The 14,000-nt window shown below is 41.2% G+C and overlaps 1 protein-coding gene across 1 annotated transcript in view; it reads right to left on the bottom strand.

Annotated features, from left to right (window-relative positions):
• The window catches only part of LOC124268793 (indole-3-acetaldehyde oxidase-like), a 41,007-nt gene that overhangs the window by 9,959 nt on the left and 17,048 nt on the right, over positions 1–14,000 (bottom strand). Inside the window, 12 exon segments of the mRNA XM_046703816.1 lie at positions 1,993–2,154; positions 2,668–2,781; positions 3,539–3,546; positions 4,314–4,394; positions 5,735–5,813; positions 6,394–6,496; positions 7,435–7,550; positions 9,070–9,149; positions 10,274–10,294; positions 10,297–10,422; positions 11,299–11,356; positions 13,716–13,808. Coding sequence (XP_046559772.1) covers positions 1,993–2,154; positions 2,668–2,781; positions 3,539–3,546; positions 4,314–4,394; positions 5,735–5,813; positions 6,394–6,496; positions 7,435–7,550; positions 9,070–9,149; positions 10,274–10,294; positions 10,297–10,422; positions 11,299–11,356; positions 13,716–13,808 — 1,041 coding nt within the window.

Below are 14,000 nucleotides of genomic sequence, written 5' to 3'. Positions count from 1 at the left end.
GTTACGCTTTATATATTGACGCATATAAGCAAATATTAAGATATTGGATAAGGTTAGTAAACATGCCACAATCACGTTATCCCCAACAATGTTACAATATGATGTGTATGTATGATAGAAATGGTAAGATAAATTGGGTAACAAACGTGAGAAATATGCTTGAAACATGTGGATTCGGATATGCTTTTAAACTTGATTGTATTAGCTTCCCAAATGTTTTTATTAAATCTGTAACACAAAGGTTAAAAGATATGTACTTGCCACTCTGGACTGCCTCGCTAACTCTATCACCCAAAACCTCATTATATAGCACTTTTAAATCAAATCTTATAGCAGAGCATTACCTCCTTGATGTTAACATTAAAACGTTTAGGACAGCAATTGCACGACAAAGATGTACATCCTATGAATTAAATATAGAAAATGGCAGATATCAGAATGTTCCACGAGAAAATAGACTGTGTATGTTATGTGAGTTAGGAGTGATAGAAGATGAGTATCATTTTATACTAGTCTGTCCGTATTTTCACAATTTAAGAATGTTATATATACCCCCATTTTACCGCATCAATCACTGTGAATATAAATTAAGGTTATTGTTGAAAGCAACAAATCTACAAATTGTTAAAAATCTATCAATGTACATTTATCATGGGTTCAACAGTAGAAAATGTGCTTTAAATACCATGTGACTGTACATCCTTGTATTGTACTATAGGCCTGTGGCCTCTTTAGTACCCTAAATAAAAGAAATTGAAACCTATGTAATCACAGCTTCAGACTACACGTGATCATGGCTTCCCACTGCACATGATTGCGCCTACACACTACACGTGATCATGGCTCCACACTACATCTAATAACAGCTACACACTGCACGTGATCATAGCTTCACACTATATCTGACAACAGCTACACACTACACGTGCACGTGATCATGGCTTCACACTACACGTGATCGTGGCTTCACACTACACGCGATGTTGGCTTCACACTACATGTGATAATAGCTACACACTACACGTGATCATGGCTTCACATTACATGTGATCGTGGCTTCACACTACACGTGATAACAGCTACACACTACACGTGATCATGGCTTCACACTCGCGTGATCATGGCTACACGTGATCATGGCTTCACAATACACGTTATCATGGCTTCACACTAAACGTGATCTTGGCTTCACACTACACTTGATCATGGTTACACACTATACATGATCATGATCATGGCTTCACAATACACGTGATCATGGCTTCACACTAAACGTGATGATCTTGGCTTCACACTACACGTGATGGCTTCACTATCACTACACGTGATCATGGTTACACACTACATGATCATGGCTTCACATCGTGGATCTTGGCTTCACACTAAACGTGATCTTGGCTTCACACTACACACGTGATCATGGCATGTGATAATTACACACTACACTTGATCATGGCTTTACACACTACACGTGATCATGGTTACACACTAGACATGATCATGGCTTCACACTAAACGTGATCTTGGCTTCACACTACACGTGATGTTGGCTTCACACTACATGTGATAATAGCTACACACTACACGTGATCTTTGCTTCACACTACACGTGATCATGGTTACACACTGGACATGATCATGGCTTCACACTACGCGGGGTTGGGGCTTTTGGGTTTTTGTTTTGTTTCTTTATTGTTTTACACCTGACTCAGCAATATTCCAACTATATGATGGCGGTAAATAATCGACTCTCAACCAGACAATCCGGTGCTTAACATCATAAGTATCGACTTACGCAATCGGGATGCGATGTTATATGACAAAAACCCAGCGACCCTGACCACCCGTTCCCGTTAATCGCCTCTTACGACAATCATTGGCTACTGAAGACCAAATCAAACCCCGATCTTCACAATTATTGATGGAAAGCATAAACGCAGATCACAATCGACATAACGATGATAAGACGTAATTTAAATACAGGCCACCAACCTTGGTATTGATTCCCTGTCCATTCTCCACACCGCCAATGGATATAGCGACGGAGCCGTCCCCGTGGTAGACAGCCATGTACACGTTGAAGTTGGTGCCTGCGAAGTACAGGTCCCACCGGAGAGGCATCACAGAGATGCCCTTCTTCTTCCATCTGTTGGCCTAGGTGAGAATTGGACAGATGCTGGTGAAATGTCTTCAAGCCATATATAGACTGCTTCAAACATGTAACATATGTTATATTTGGGATTACACTATCTCCGTAAAGTACAGGTTCTTGTACTTTTGTTGGGTTCAGTCCAATCAGGGATTCGAGAAGCATCAACGTCTTCCCCTTCATCAGTATGTGTGACGGGCTCTGGCGACCGAGTTGTCACATATACTAGTTACTATTTGGAATATCCCAAATTTAAAGTGAATGAGTGAGTGAGTTAAGTTTTACGCCACACTCGGCAATAGTCTAGCTACATGGCGGCAGTCTGTAAATAATCGAGTCTGCACCAGACAATCCAGTGATCAACATCATGAACATCGATCTGCGCATTTGGGATATGATGACAAGTGTCAACCAAGTCAGCGAGTTTGACCAACCGATCCCGTTAGTCGCCTCTTAACCCCAAATTTAAAGTATACCTTCAGTACCCCCACAACTATCCATTACAAAAGGCCTCGTACCTGGTTGAAAGCTGCAGTCTGTTGTTTCCTTTTCTGGACATCGGCGGACTTCTCCAACTGAGCTACCATTTCACTGATGTTGCAGTACTTCAGAACCATTCCGTTGAGAGAAGTCTTAAAAGGAAACAAAGCAACGTGCTTTCAATCTGTGACCGTATGACATATTGTAATGTGACTATATTATTCTTTTCTATGATATTGTATATATATATATTGTATATTCTTTAAATGCATCACTACATATATGAACACACACACGCACGCAACGCGCGTATGCACATATACACATAAGCATGGATTTTTAACTCTAACATATATTATTATACTTCCAATTATACTTTCCCAGTAAAAATTCTAGCACATATTGGGGTTTCAACCCACACATGACGCACCTTATCGCCAGCACACAATGTCAGCAATCTATCCCACCCAGCCATCGCAGCTTCCCACATAAAATTTAAATGTGACAACTAGTAGTCTAGATCACGTACTTTGTGTATAGATTTGACAAATGTAAATTGGCACGTCTCCCATGGCCAAAAGCTGTACTTTACCGAGACAGTGTAAACCTAAATATAACTTGTGTTACATATGACCACTTTGTAAATGACATTTGGTATTCTAATTTTATAGCCCATGAGGAATACGAGGCTGGTTGGTTGGTTGTTGTTTAACGCCGCACTCAGCAGTAGTCCTGCTATATGGCGGCGGTGTGCAAATAATCGAGTCTGGACCAGACAATCCAGTGGTCAACAGCATGAGCATCGTTCTACACAACTAATAACGATAATACACGATGACCAACCTGATTCCGTTAGTTGCCTCTTACGGCAAGCATGAGTCATAGAAGAAGTCTAAGCGTATGCTGTACGAGGGAACCTGTTAAACACATGTTAAACTTGAGATGTTTATCCGTTAGTTGCCTCTCGAGGGTAATACGGTCTGAAGCATGAGTCATAGTAAAAGACCATTTTATTTTGAAGAGTTCTAACCCGGGTCACTGGATTTTAAAGTCAGTGAAACATATTCTGGGTAAACCTGCTGTAAAAATGATTAAGTATGTTTGGGTTGAGGGAACAAAAAGGTGACACGGGAAATAGGTCATTGTGAAATTAAAGTTTAAGAATGAGATGTTAAATCACGTAATGTTCCCAAAACTGTTGAGATGTTTATATGTCGAAGCACATCTGATACATAAGTTGTGAGTTTGTTCAAAATTGCTGTTCTCTCGAGGGTAATACGGTCTTCGATGGCCTTCCCACTCATATTATATCATACCATTGAGGGGATCGAACCGGTTTCGTTCAAAACCGTGACGATGAGAACGCTTTGACCACTAGGCTACTCCATCGCTTTCCAAATATTGTTCAGTTCAGTCTGTACGACAAGGTACAAAATGGTCCTAGCAAAGCTATATCTTCACCGTCAAAAGAGTTAGTCCGAAATTACGACAAGTACAAAAAAGTATTTCACCGAAGAACCGAAATTACTAAAAGAGAAGAACGTATGTACTTGTAAATTGTAATGCTGTTGGGTTTATGAGCTGGTCGGCGATCTCCTGCTATCTGGAAAGATGTTTCGTCCACGGGACCACTTAAGCGGCTTTGTTGACATTACTATTGATCTTATATAACTGTAGGCCTTACCTGGAGACCGGCAGTAGGTGTTGGCTGGAAGGTTCGTCTTCAGGGCAACAGGCTTGTAGTCCCACGTAGGACAGTAGTAGGCTGAAATATGATCATCACTATCATCAGACTTTACTTCAAATTGTCCTTGTCTAAAACAGTTAAATAAGCCCTTGACGAATTGGGTAAAGGTTTCTTTTTTGTTTTGCTATGTTCGTTGTTTAACGCCGCACTCATCAATATTCCAACTATATGATTGAAAAAATATATAAAGTCTCTACCATCCAGTGGTTAACATCATGAGCATCGATCGACGCAGTTGGGATATGTTGACATGCATCAACCAAGTCAGCGAGCCTGACCACCTGATCCCTTTCGTTGCCTCTGACGACAAACATGGGTCGTTGAAGGCTAATACCTGGATCTGCACAGGTCATATAAAAGAATTATCCTGATGATGAAATGAAAAGAGCTGACTTGTAAATACGTGAGAATATGCTGAACATACATCGTTTTGCATAATCTTTTAATAGTATGACAAAAAAACCTTTATCGAATTATATAAGAGTTGTGTTGAAGAAGCTATATATCGTGAATGCCGGAGACAGGCCAGTGTACTGTTACCATTGTCCAACCACGATGGGACTTCACCCATCATGTTGTAATTGGGGGATACGCCACAGTCAGCGTTGATTGTCATCTGGATCCCATTCAGCTTCCCGTCAGTGTTGACGCCGACCTGCCAGCAACAACAAACAGTGTTGACGCCGACCTGCCAGCAACAACAAACAGTGTTGACGCCGAACTACCAGCAACAACAGTGTTGACGCCGACCTGCCAGTAACCGCAGTGTTGACACCGACCTACCAGCATCAACAAACAGTGTTGACGCCGACCGGCCAGTAACAACAATGTTGACGCCGACCTGCCAGCAACAACAAACAGTGTTCACGCCGACCTACCAGCATCAAGAGTGTTCACGCCGACCTGCCAGCACCAACAGTGTTCACGCCGACCTACCAGCACCAACAGTGTTGACGCCGACCTACCAGCAACAACAAACAGTGTTGACGCTGACCTACCAGCACCAACAGTGTTGACGCCGATCTACCAGCACCAACAGTGTTCACGCCGACCTACCAGCAACAACAAACAGTGTTGACGCCGACCTACCAGCAACAACAAACAGTGTTCACGCCGACCTACCAGCACCAACAGTGTTCACGCCGACCTACCAGCAACAACAAACAGGGTTCACGCCGACCTACCAGCAACAACAAACAGTGTTCACGCCGACCTACCAGCAACAACAAACAGTGTTCACGCCGACCTACCAGCAACAACAAACAGTGTTCACGCCGACCTACCAGCAACAACAAACAACTTCTTCATCCTAACATACATGAATGAGAATGAATGTGTTTTAAACACTGTGGACTAACCTTGTAATCCGCCAGAAACGGAAAACGTTTCCCCACTGTCTTCATGTTGGTATGGAAGTTCATAGTCAGTCGAACTGGCCTGGAATACGTCGACAGATTACTTTCTGAATACCTTGCCTTCTTACTTATTTAGTAACAAACTTAATAGAGCTCAAGTTATGCTCGGTATTGATATTACGCATAAAAGATATTTTTAAACAATTTTGACCATGGCTGATTGCATACTAATTTTCAAGACCTAAATGCATGTCTCGAAATCAACAAGAGTGTTGCGTTTGCAATAGTTTCGTTTGATTTGGCTTTTGAAAATATTTTCATCCTTGTTTAAAGTGCCCATAAATTAATATCGTGCATTGGCCATTGATATGATACACAATATTTAATGAACAAATAATACAAAAAGTTAAGCACAATCTTACTCACACTACTTAAATATATTTAATCCGTCACGACATGACAGATTAGCTAGAGCGATATTTTAATTATTTTTTTAAATCTTTCTTAGTTGAAAATTATGAACATCATATTTTCTTCCATCAACAGATAAACAGGATACTTCTGTGCAAAACGTAGAAGAATATGTCTACACAAGAAAATCATACTGCACTTTAAATGTTGAGGTCGTGTGACGTCAGGACACGCATCTTCAGTTCACCAACCTTCTCATGACATGCGTGGCCAGGGCAGCCGCTGCCGCTGTTTGATGTGCACGTGTAATCTTGGCCCCAAATGATCCCCATGCGTTTAGCTGTAACGTTAACTCTGTAACAAGATAATATATAGGATGCCTTCTTTGTGATGTTTCAAGCCGATCTCACAATTACACCAACCTGCTGACGGTGTATAAACGAGCTACTTATGTCCAACTTTCATTGCCACTGAATACCTTCTGTTCATTGGAGTGAGTGAGTTGGGTTTTATGCCGCTTTCAGCAATATTCCAGCAATATCAAGGCGGGGGACACCAGAAATGGGCTTCACATATTGGACCCATGTGGGGAATCGAACCCGGGCCTTCGGCGTGACAAGCGGACGCTTTAACCACTAGGCTACCCCACCGCCCTTTCTGTTCATTGGGCGGCGGAGGGTAGCCTAGACTGGTTAAAGCGTTCGCTCGTCACGTCATTCCCCACATGGACACAATGTGTGAAGCCCATTTCTGGTGTCCCCCGCCGTGATATTTCTGGAATATTCCTAAAAGCGGTGTAATACCATACTCATTCTGATCTTTAAAGAAACAATAAAGCTGTTCAGTATTTTCCAGAATGAACTGGTTAGCACTCGACTGATCTTTGAGGCGACAATAGTTATCAACAATATTTAACGGTTTTAGGGTCCTGCTCCAAGAAACAGGTAAAAGGCAGACGTGGTGAGCCCTGAATTTCAAACAGCTGGGGTAAGAATCGAACCATGACCGGATAAACCAATGGTTGATAAAATGAACACTCATGGTGTCCGAGTATGATGTCATGCGATCGACCAAGGCATAGAACCTGACCACCCGAACACATGCACCATATACAATGGCCCTGTACACCCATAATTCTTACGTTCAAAGCATTGTCAGACCATTTACCTATGGTGAAAAAATAAGGGTTAATGTAAAACAACAATGACATAAATATCTTATCCCTTATGTTATAGATCTGATTGTAAGCAAGTGACCTCTCATCGTAGTTTTGACGAAAATCTCACTGGTACCTGCACTCTGGAATGTTGAGGACCCTGGCTACGATCCACTGTTCCATATCCGCCCACTGCGTTGACGAGAGGAGGGTCACGCCAACCCCATCCTCTGCAGGATAGCAGATGCTCACCTGTGAAAGGTATAAACATGCCATACCATTTAATATTTGTCTTGGGTATCGTTCGCGATGGATGATGTGGTTGGACACCACAAACGTTGGACGTGGACGCAGATCATACTTCATTCTCTATAATACTGTTATTACAGTCATACGATGGCGGACTGTAAATAATCGAATCTAGATCAGGCAAGCCAGGGACTGATATTATGAGCATCGACCAAAGAAGTCCGGGCTCGACCTGCATTAGTTGCTAGATATATATTCTAACATTTTCCCAGTGGGTTATGCATGTATATATAATAGGCTGCGGCTCTACTGAGGCAATGCAACCACAGTAACAGTTAGGACACTTTTCAAACGATACGTATTGCAATATTTATTTCTGTATATACTGGTCCTGGTATATAAAACCATATCTTGAAGATTTAAGTGAAAATCTACCCAGATCTTCGTTCAAAACTGCTATTTCTCGTCGTAATAAATGAACGACAAACATACAGTCACAAAATTGTATAAAAACGAAAACTATCCCTAATTTTGAAATTGTTGTTATCAGAACCATAACATTTATATTTAGGACCTTAGTATGTAGGAAATGGGATCAGCATGTGCAATCAGTGTGTCTCATTGCCAAACACGTTAGCTCCCAAAACATCGCAATATGTATCAAAATACAGGTACCTGGATCGCAATAGATTAATATACAGTCTTCTTGCAAACATATTGCCCTAATAATAGCAGAACCAATAACTTTTCTTTAAACGACATGTTCTCAAAGACACCAAATCGTTCATATCCCAGTGTCGTTGATACTCATATCGCGTCCGTAAAACCCAATTTGCATCACCTTACTATTTTCTTCAGCCCACCCAGGTACCATGCAACAGTTTAACATATACTACCCATCAAAAGTTTAGACTCACTTAAAGCACTCACTATATGTTATGTATATATATATGGTTACATCGAAGATGTATATCTCCACTAACTTAGGGGAACCAACTGCAAACCTTATGCAGATGAATTGCACGAGGATCATGCATCAAATTGCTGAAAAACATGTGCAAATATCGTGCATGTGAACAGCTGTGTTTTGGTGTAAAGTTTTGTGAAGAGTTCGCCAATTTTCACTGATTTTCATCATTTATTGAACTCATGACAATAATCTTTTCAACTGTACGAATTTGTTTTACAATACATCAGTTCATGTGTAAACAGTACTTTTAAACAGTATGGAATATTTTGCAAAATCTAGTTTAGAACAGTTGCCTGAAGTAAGTGGCTACATTTACACTATTGAGTCTAAACTTTTGATGGGTAGTATATATTCCTTACTCAGACGCATCTATTTACGGACTCCGATCTGATCACACCTTGTATTGTCCCATTAACACCTTGCATCAGACAGGGTGACAACAAGTACCTCATTTTAATGACGCAGACCAAGCAATGGACTCTTTAGAATTATCTACAAGTATACGTCTTACATAAACAATCATTTGTACATCTGAGAACATCAAAGACTGACCTGTGTTTCCAGGTGGAAATGATACTGCTGCCCGACCTTGATTTGACCGGAGATCTGTTTGGCCGAGCTAGCTATAGCAGCTACAAAAGAAATATTCAGTTATCTTAATTCTGATTCAATGAGTAGGTGGGGTAGCCTAGTGGTTAAAGCGTTGGCTCATCACGCCGAAGACCCGGGTTCGATTCCCCACATGGGCACAATGTGTGAAGCTCATTTCTGGTGTCCCTCGCCGTGATATTGCTAGAATATTGCTAAAAGCGGCGTAAAACCATACTCACTCACTCACTCAATGAGTAGATGAATGTTGTTTTATACCGTTGTCAGCATTATCCCAGTTATCTGACTTGGGTCAGAACATTATCCAGTGAGATAAGCCAGTAAAACAATAACTGGATGAATGCATCACCCAAACAGACGTCCGTATCCTCTATGCAGATAAAAGAATCTTCTATGCAGATGTAAGCATCTTCTACACAGATGCATGTTTCGTGTACGAGGTTAGGTGAGGTGAAATTGGGTTTAACGTCGTGCTTGAAAATATTTCGCTCTTATGACGACGTGCACGTGTGTGTATGTGTATGTGCGGCTGCTTGTACTAGCCCAGACTTAAGCTGGGTTTTTAGTGCCAGCCCACTGAGATACCATGCCGCAGTGAACGCCAGACACATTATACTGATTCCGAGCCGACCAGTCCTTGTTGTACCCATTAATGCCGAACGCCAGGCAGGGACCAACAAGTACCATATTTTAACGTCTTTTTGTATGACGCGGTTGGGGATCGAACCCGCGACCTTCCGCTCTCCGGGCGGACGCTCTAACCACTACACCACGGAGGCGGTCGTTTCGTCTACGAAGATGAAAGTATTGTCCATGAAGATGATAGTGAGTGAGATAATATTTAACGTCACAGCGGCAATATTTTAACCATATCGTGACGAGAACATATTTGACATTGAAATGGAATATGTGTATATTATAAAATCCTGTCATCAAAGGACAGTAAAACAACTAGAATATCACAATTAGAATTAAAACTAGTGTGGAAAGTTAAAACTAATAGCACTATTTGGACAATACAATATAAACATAGGCTATAGATCGCCAACAACAGAACATGGTGATGATAAAAGTGTTTTAGCTAGCGGAAATAATACGCTTTCATATAGTCCGGACTCACGGCCATACATCAGAACATAGAGTCTACCTGCAGCATCACCAACTTTATCTCCTTGGCAACATTTGGAAATATGGATTTCTTCTGAATAGCATCTTCCATTGTAATGATGGGAGGCTGGACGTTCTTGTAGGTAACCTTCACCATGCTGGCTGCTGTGTCTGCCGACAACTGATCCACTAGAACAATGTAACACTCGTTATTCTATCCCACAAACTGATCCCAGTATTGGCGTATGATGCTTCATATTCTCGCGTGTTCTTTTCATATGTGATTGAAATGAACATTTTCTTCTTCAAAAATAAAATCGTATTCCTAATGCAACGTTTTCATTGATGGAATGGCTTGGATTGGGTTGGTTGTTGTTTAACGCTGCACTTCAGGTAATATTCCAGCTATACGGCTGCGGTCTGTAAATAATAGAGTCTGGACAGGATAACCCAATGATCAACAGCATGAGCATCGATCTACGCAATTGATAAATTAGGAGCATGTAAGGTAATACCTATATGTGAGTGTTGTATACACACAGCTGACTATAATAGCTGCATATATAGAGAATACTACACGAGGTCTCATTACATACGAATTATACGAAACGAGTGTCCTTCCTATGGTATCTGACCAAACGAAAGTTTACATTCCCACAATGCATTTAAGTTGTAGAATGAATGAATTCACGTGTTTGTTATGAATGAAAAATAGTTACGTCAGAATGTGACGTAATTGAGAGGTCATCGGTTATCCAATCAAATCGTTAGAATCTCAGGTCAAGTCGTTACGACACAGGTCAACGCGATACGACACTCGTGTGACGTACGAGATTAGTATGCAACTACCCATACGTTGACCAAGTGGGTAATAAATGCAGATACATTGCAATCAAATGGTATTGATATGTTGCATTCAGTATCTATACAGGGAGATAAATCATTTGATAAGAACAAATCCTCTCTTGGCTGTTTTTCAATCATTCAGATGTTAAGGACAATAGCTGATCTTAAAATCTGATCACGAATGAAGGACGTTGCCATTGAAGCCCAGAAGAGACCTACCTGCAACGATGATTCCAATAGGTTGCCCACTGTAGAGAACCTTTCCACTGCAGAACAACTGTCAACAGATCAAAGGTGAGAAGTCAAAAAAGAGTTTCATTTCTGTAATACTTATTATGTCTTAATCCTTTCGAGATCCCATCAGAAAAATGCACTCACAACAACCATGAAACTACAATTGTTGACTTACGTGTCAACTCCTATGACGTTTTAGTGTGACGTCACATTAAGATTACGAATGGCGTTACAATCCCGTTTGGATGACGTGAACAAACATTTGGTGAGCGTAAAGCGATATTTGCACAAATTTGTATACAATTTTCAGGAACTTGGTTAATGAAGGTTAATGAACTAAGTTCTATGGATAGTCAACTTCTTTATTGCAATGAGTGCGACGTTTCGGTGTAGGTACTAACACCGTTATCAAGCAAGTGATACAACAATTTGTAACCAGGAGAATATATACATTGCTGCATAGTGAGTATATACAATTAACAAGGTTGATGTACATTGGCTATTTGATAAGTGATTTGAGCAGAGGAGGTTGATGTACAGAGCGATTGATTGTGATTAGAGTTGAGTTTATACAATTGATGAGTTTGACGTACAATGGGATGATGATAAGTAAGTAGGTTGAAGTTCACTAGTTTCTACAGGAAACCTACCCATACCAACCAATACCTTCCCTTTACCTCCAACCACCCTCTACAGGTTAAGAAAGGCATCATATCCACCCTCACCCGAAGAGCAAAGAACATCTGCTCGACAACAGAAGCCCTAGAAACCGAACTAAACCACCCCCGCCATGTCTTCGTCCATTATAGCCAGTACACCCAGAAGTTAGTCAACAATATCATCACAACTACCCTCAACCCAAGAGATAAACCACCCCGCCGGCAATCAGCACCCTTTGTAATAAGTATCCCGTATGGGATAGTCTACCAGATTCGGTGTGAATGTGGAGACATCTATATAGGTGAAACATCCCGCCCGCTCCCACTACGAATCAAAGAACATAAAGCGTCAGTCCAGAAAAACGACTCCAAATCCGCCATAGCCGACTACACCCAAGCCAACCCTGACAATGCCATCCTATGGAACAACATCGACATCTTGGAAATCAACCGACAAGACTACAAAATTAGGAAACTCCTCGAAGCCATAAACATCCAACGCCACAACCCCACCATGAATCGTGATCAAGGTTATTTTATCTCCTCAGCCTATCACCACCTAAGCAGAGACCACCATCAGTAATCCTTCCTTATCTCCTTTGTCCATCTGGCTTCCACGCTCCCCTTTTCGCTTGCAATCACAAGTAGTGAACTTCAACCTACTTACTTATCATCATCCCATTGTACGTCAAACTCATCAATTGTATAAACTCAACTCTAATCACAATCAATCACTCTGTACATCAACCTCCTCTGCTCAAATCACTTATCAAATATCCAATGTACATTAACCTTGTTAATTGTATATACTCACTATGCAGCAATGTATATATTCTTGTTACAAATTGTTGTATCACTTGCTTGATAACGGTGTAAGTACCTACACCGAAACGTCGCACTCATTGCAATAAAGAAGTTGACTATCCATAGAACTTAGTTTTCCTTCATCTTCACAACTTTTAAAATGCCTCTCAAAGAAACTTGGTTACTGCAAAAAGATTACTACACGAGTGTCTCTCAGGTAACATTTGCATTGCACAAGAGGGAGGTACGAACGCAGTTTCTTATACACCTTAAAACCACAACCTTCTGTATCGAATCGACGCATAATTTGTCAGTTCAAATGATCACAGTAACGTAAACATTTATTCACACTCGAACAACACTCCGAAAAGACTCGACACACAAGCGAGTTCGACAGAAGCACGACTATCTGCATCACTCATCGCCACAGTGTATTACCATCTACAGCTCGTTCAGCTTGACCTGATCAAGTGAATACTAATGCACTGCGTGACCGTGTCACAACTGGTTGGGTCTATTATTGTGAAGGGGTGCATTGATTGTCAACATGTCCGATCAGTCGAGACGAGGTCGCCGTTTGACACGTCAGTGTCGAGAAATCGTCAGCAATGTCCTAACTTTCTTTAAAAAAGAAGCTTCAGATGGTTTATTGTTTCCGATTCGAGCTTTTAGGCAGCGAGCAGCAACATTAATACCATTCTTTGCTCCCTTATTTAATGAAGTTAACTCGACCTGCCGTTTGTGCCATTTGACCTCCCGGGTCATGCATACGTACAGTAGCTCAGGTCAAGCTGAACAAGATGTATAATCATGTATTATCTGGACACGGCACGATTTCTGTTTTTTTGGTCAGTGATCCGCGGGGCCTTACAACACCCAGTGCATAGAGATTTTGAAAAAAGTTAATGTCCCTGGTTGTGTGTTAACTTGTTTAAATACCTCTTCGGCTTCGACTTCTGGTTCCCTGAAATTGTTGCTACCCCCTTTAGGAATATCAGCTGCAGACATATACTTCAAGGCGCCTGGATATTCCTGTTGGAACAAAGACACAAACATCTCAGTGTGCCAGTCAGTAACATTCCCCCTTTTTAAAACTGAACAGTAGAATTATGCTTGAACACGAGTGAGTTACGAAGTTAAGTCACATCGGCAATATTTCAGCCATATCGTAAATACTGACTGACAGACTGAGTTTGGTTTTACGCCGCTTTTAGCAATATTCCA

Source organism: Haliotis rubra, unplaced genomic scaffold (genome assembly GCF_003918875.1).
Source record: "Haliotis rubra isolate DU_JTF1 unplaced genomic scaffold, ASM391887v1 Scf14, whole genome shotgun sequence".
Lineage (NCBI taxonomy): Eukaryota > Metazoa > Mollusca > Gastropoda > Lepetellida > Haliotidae > Haliotis > Haliotis rubra.
The sequence above is the reverse complement of the archived record's forward strand: the minus strand, read 5'-3'. Positions and strand labels throughout refer to the sequence as shown.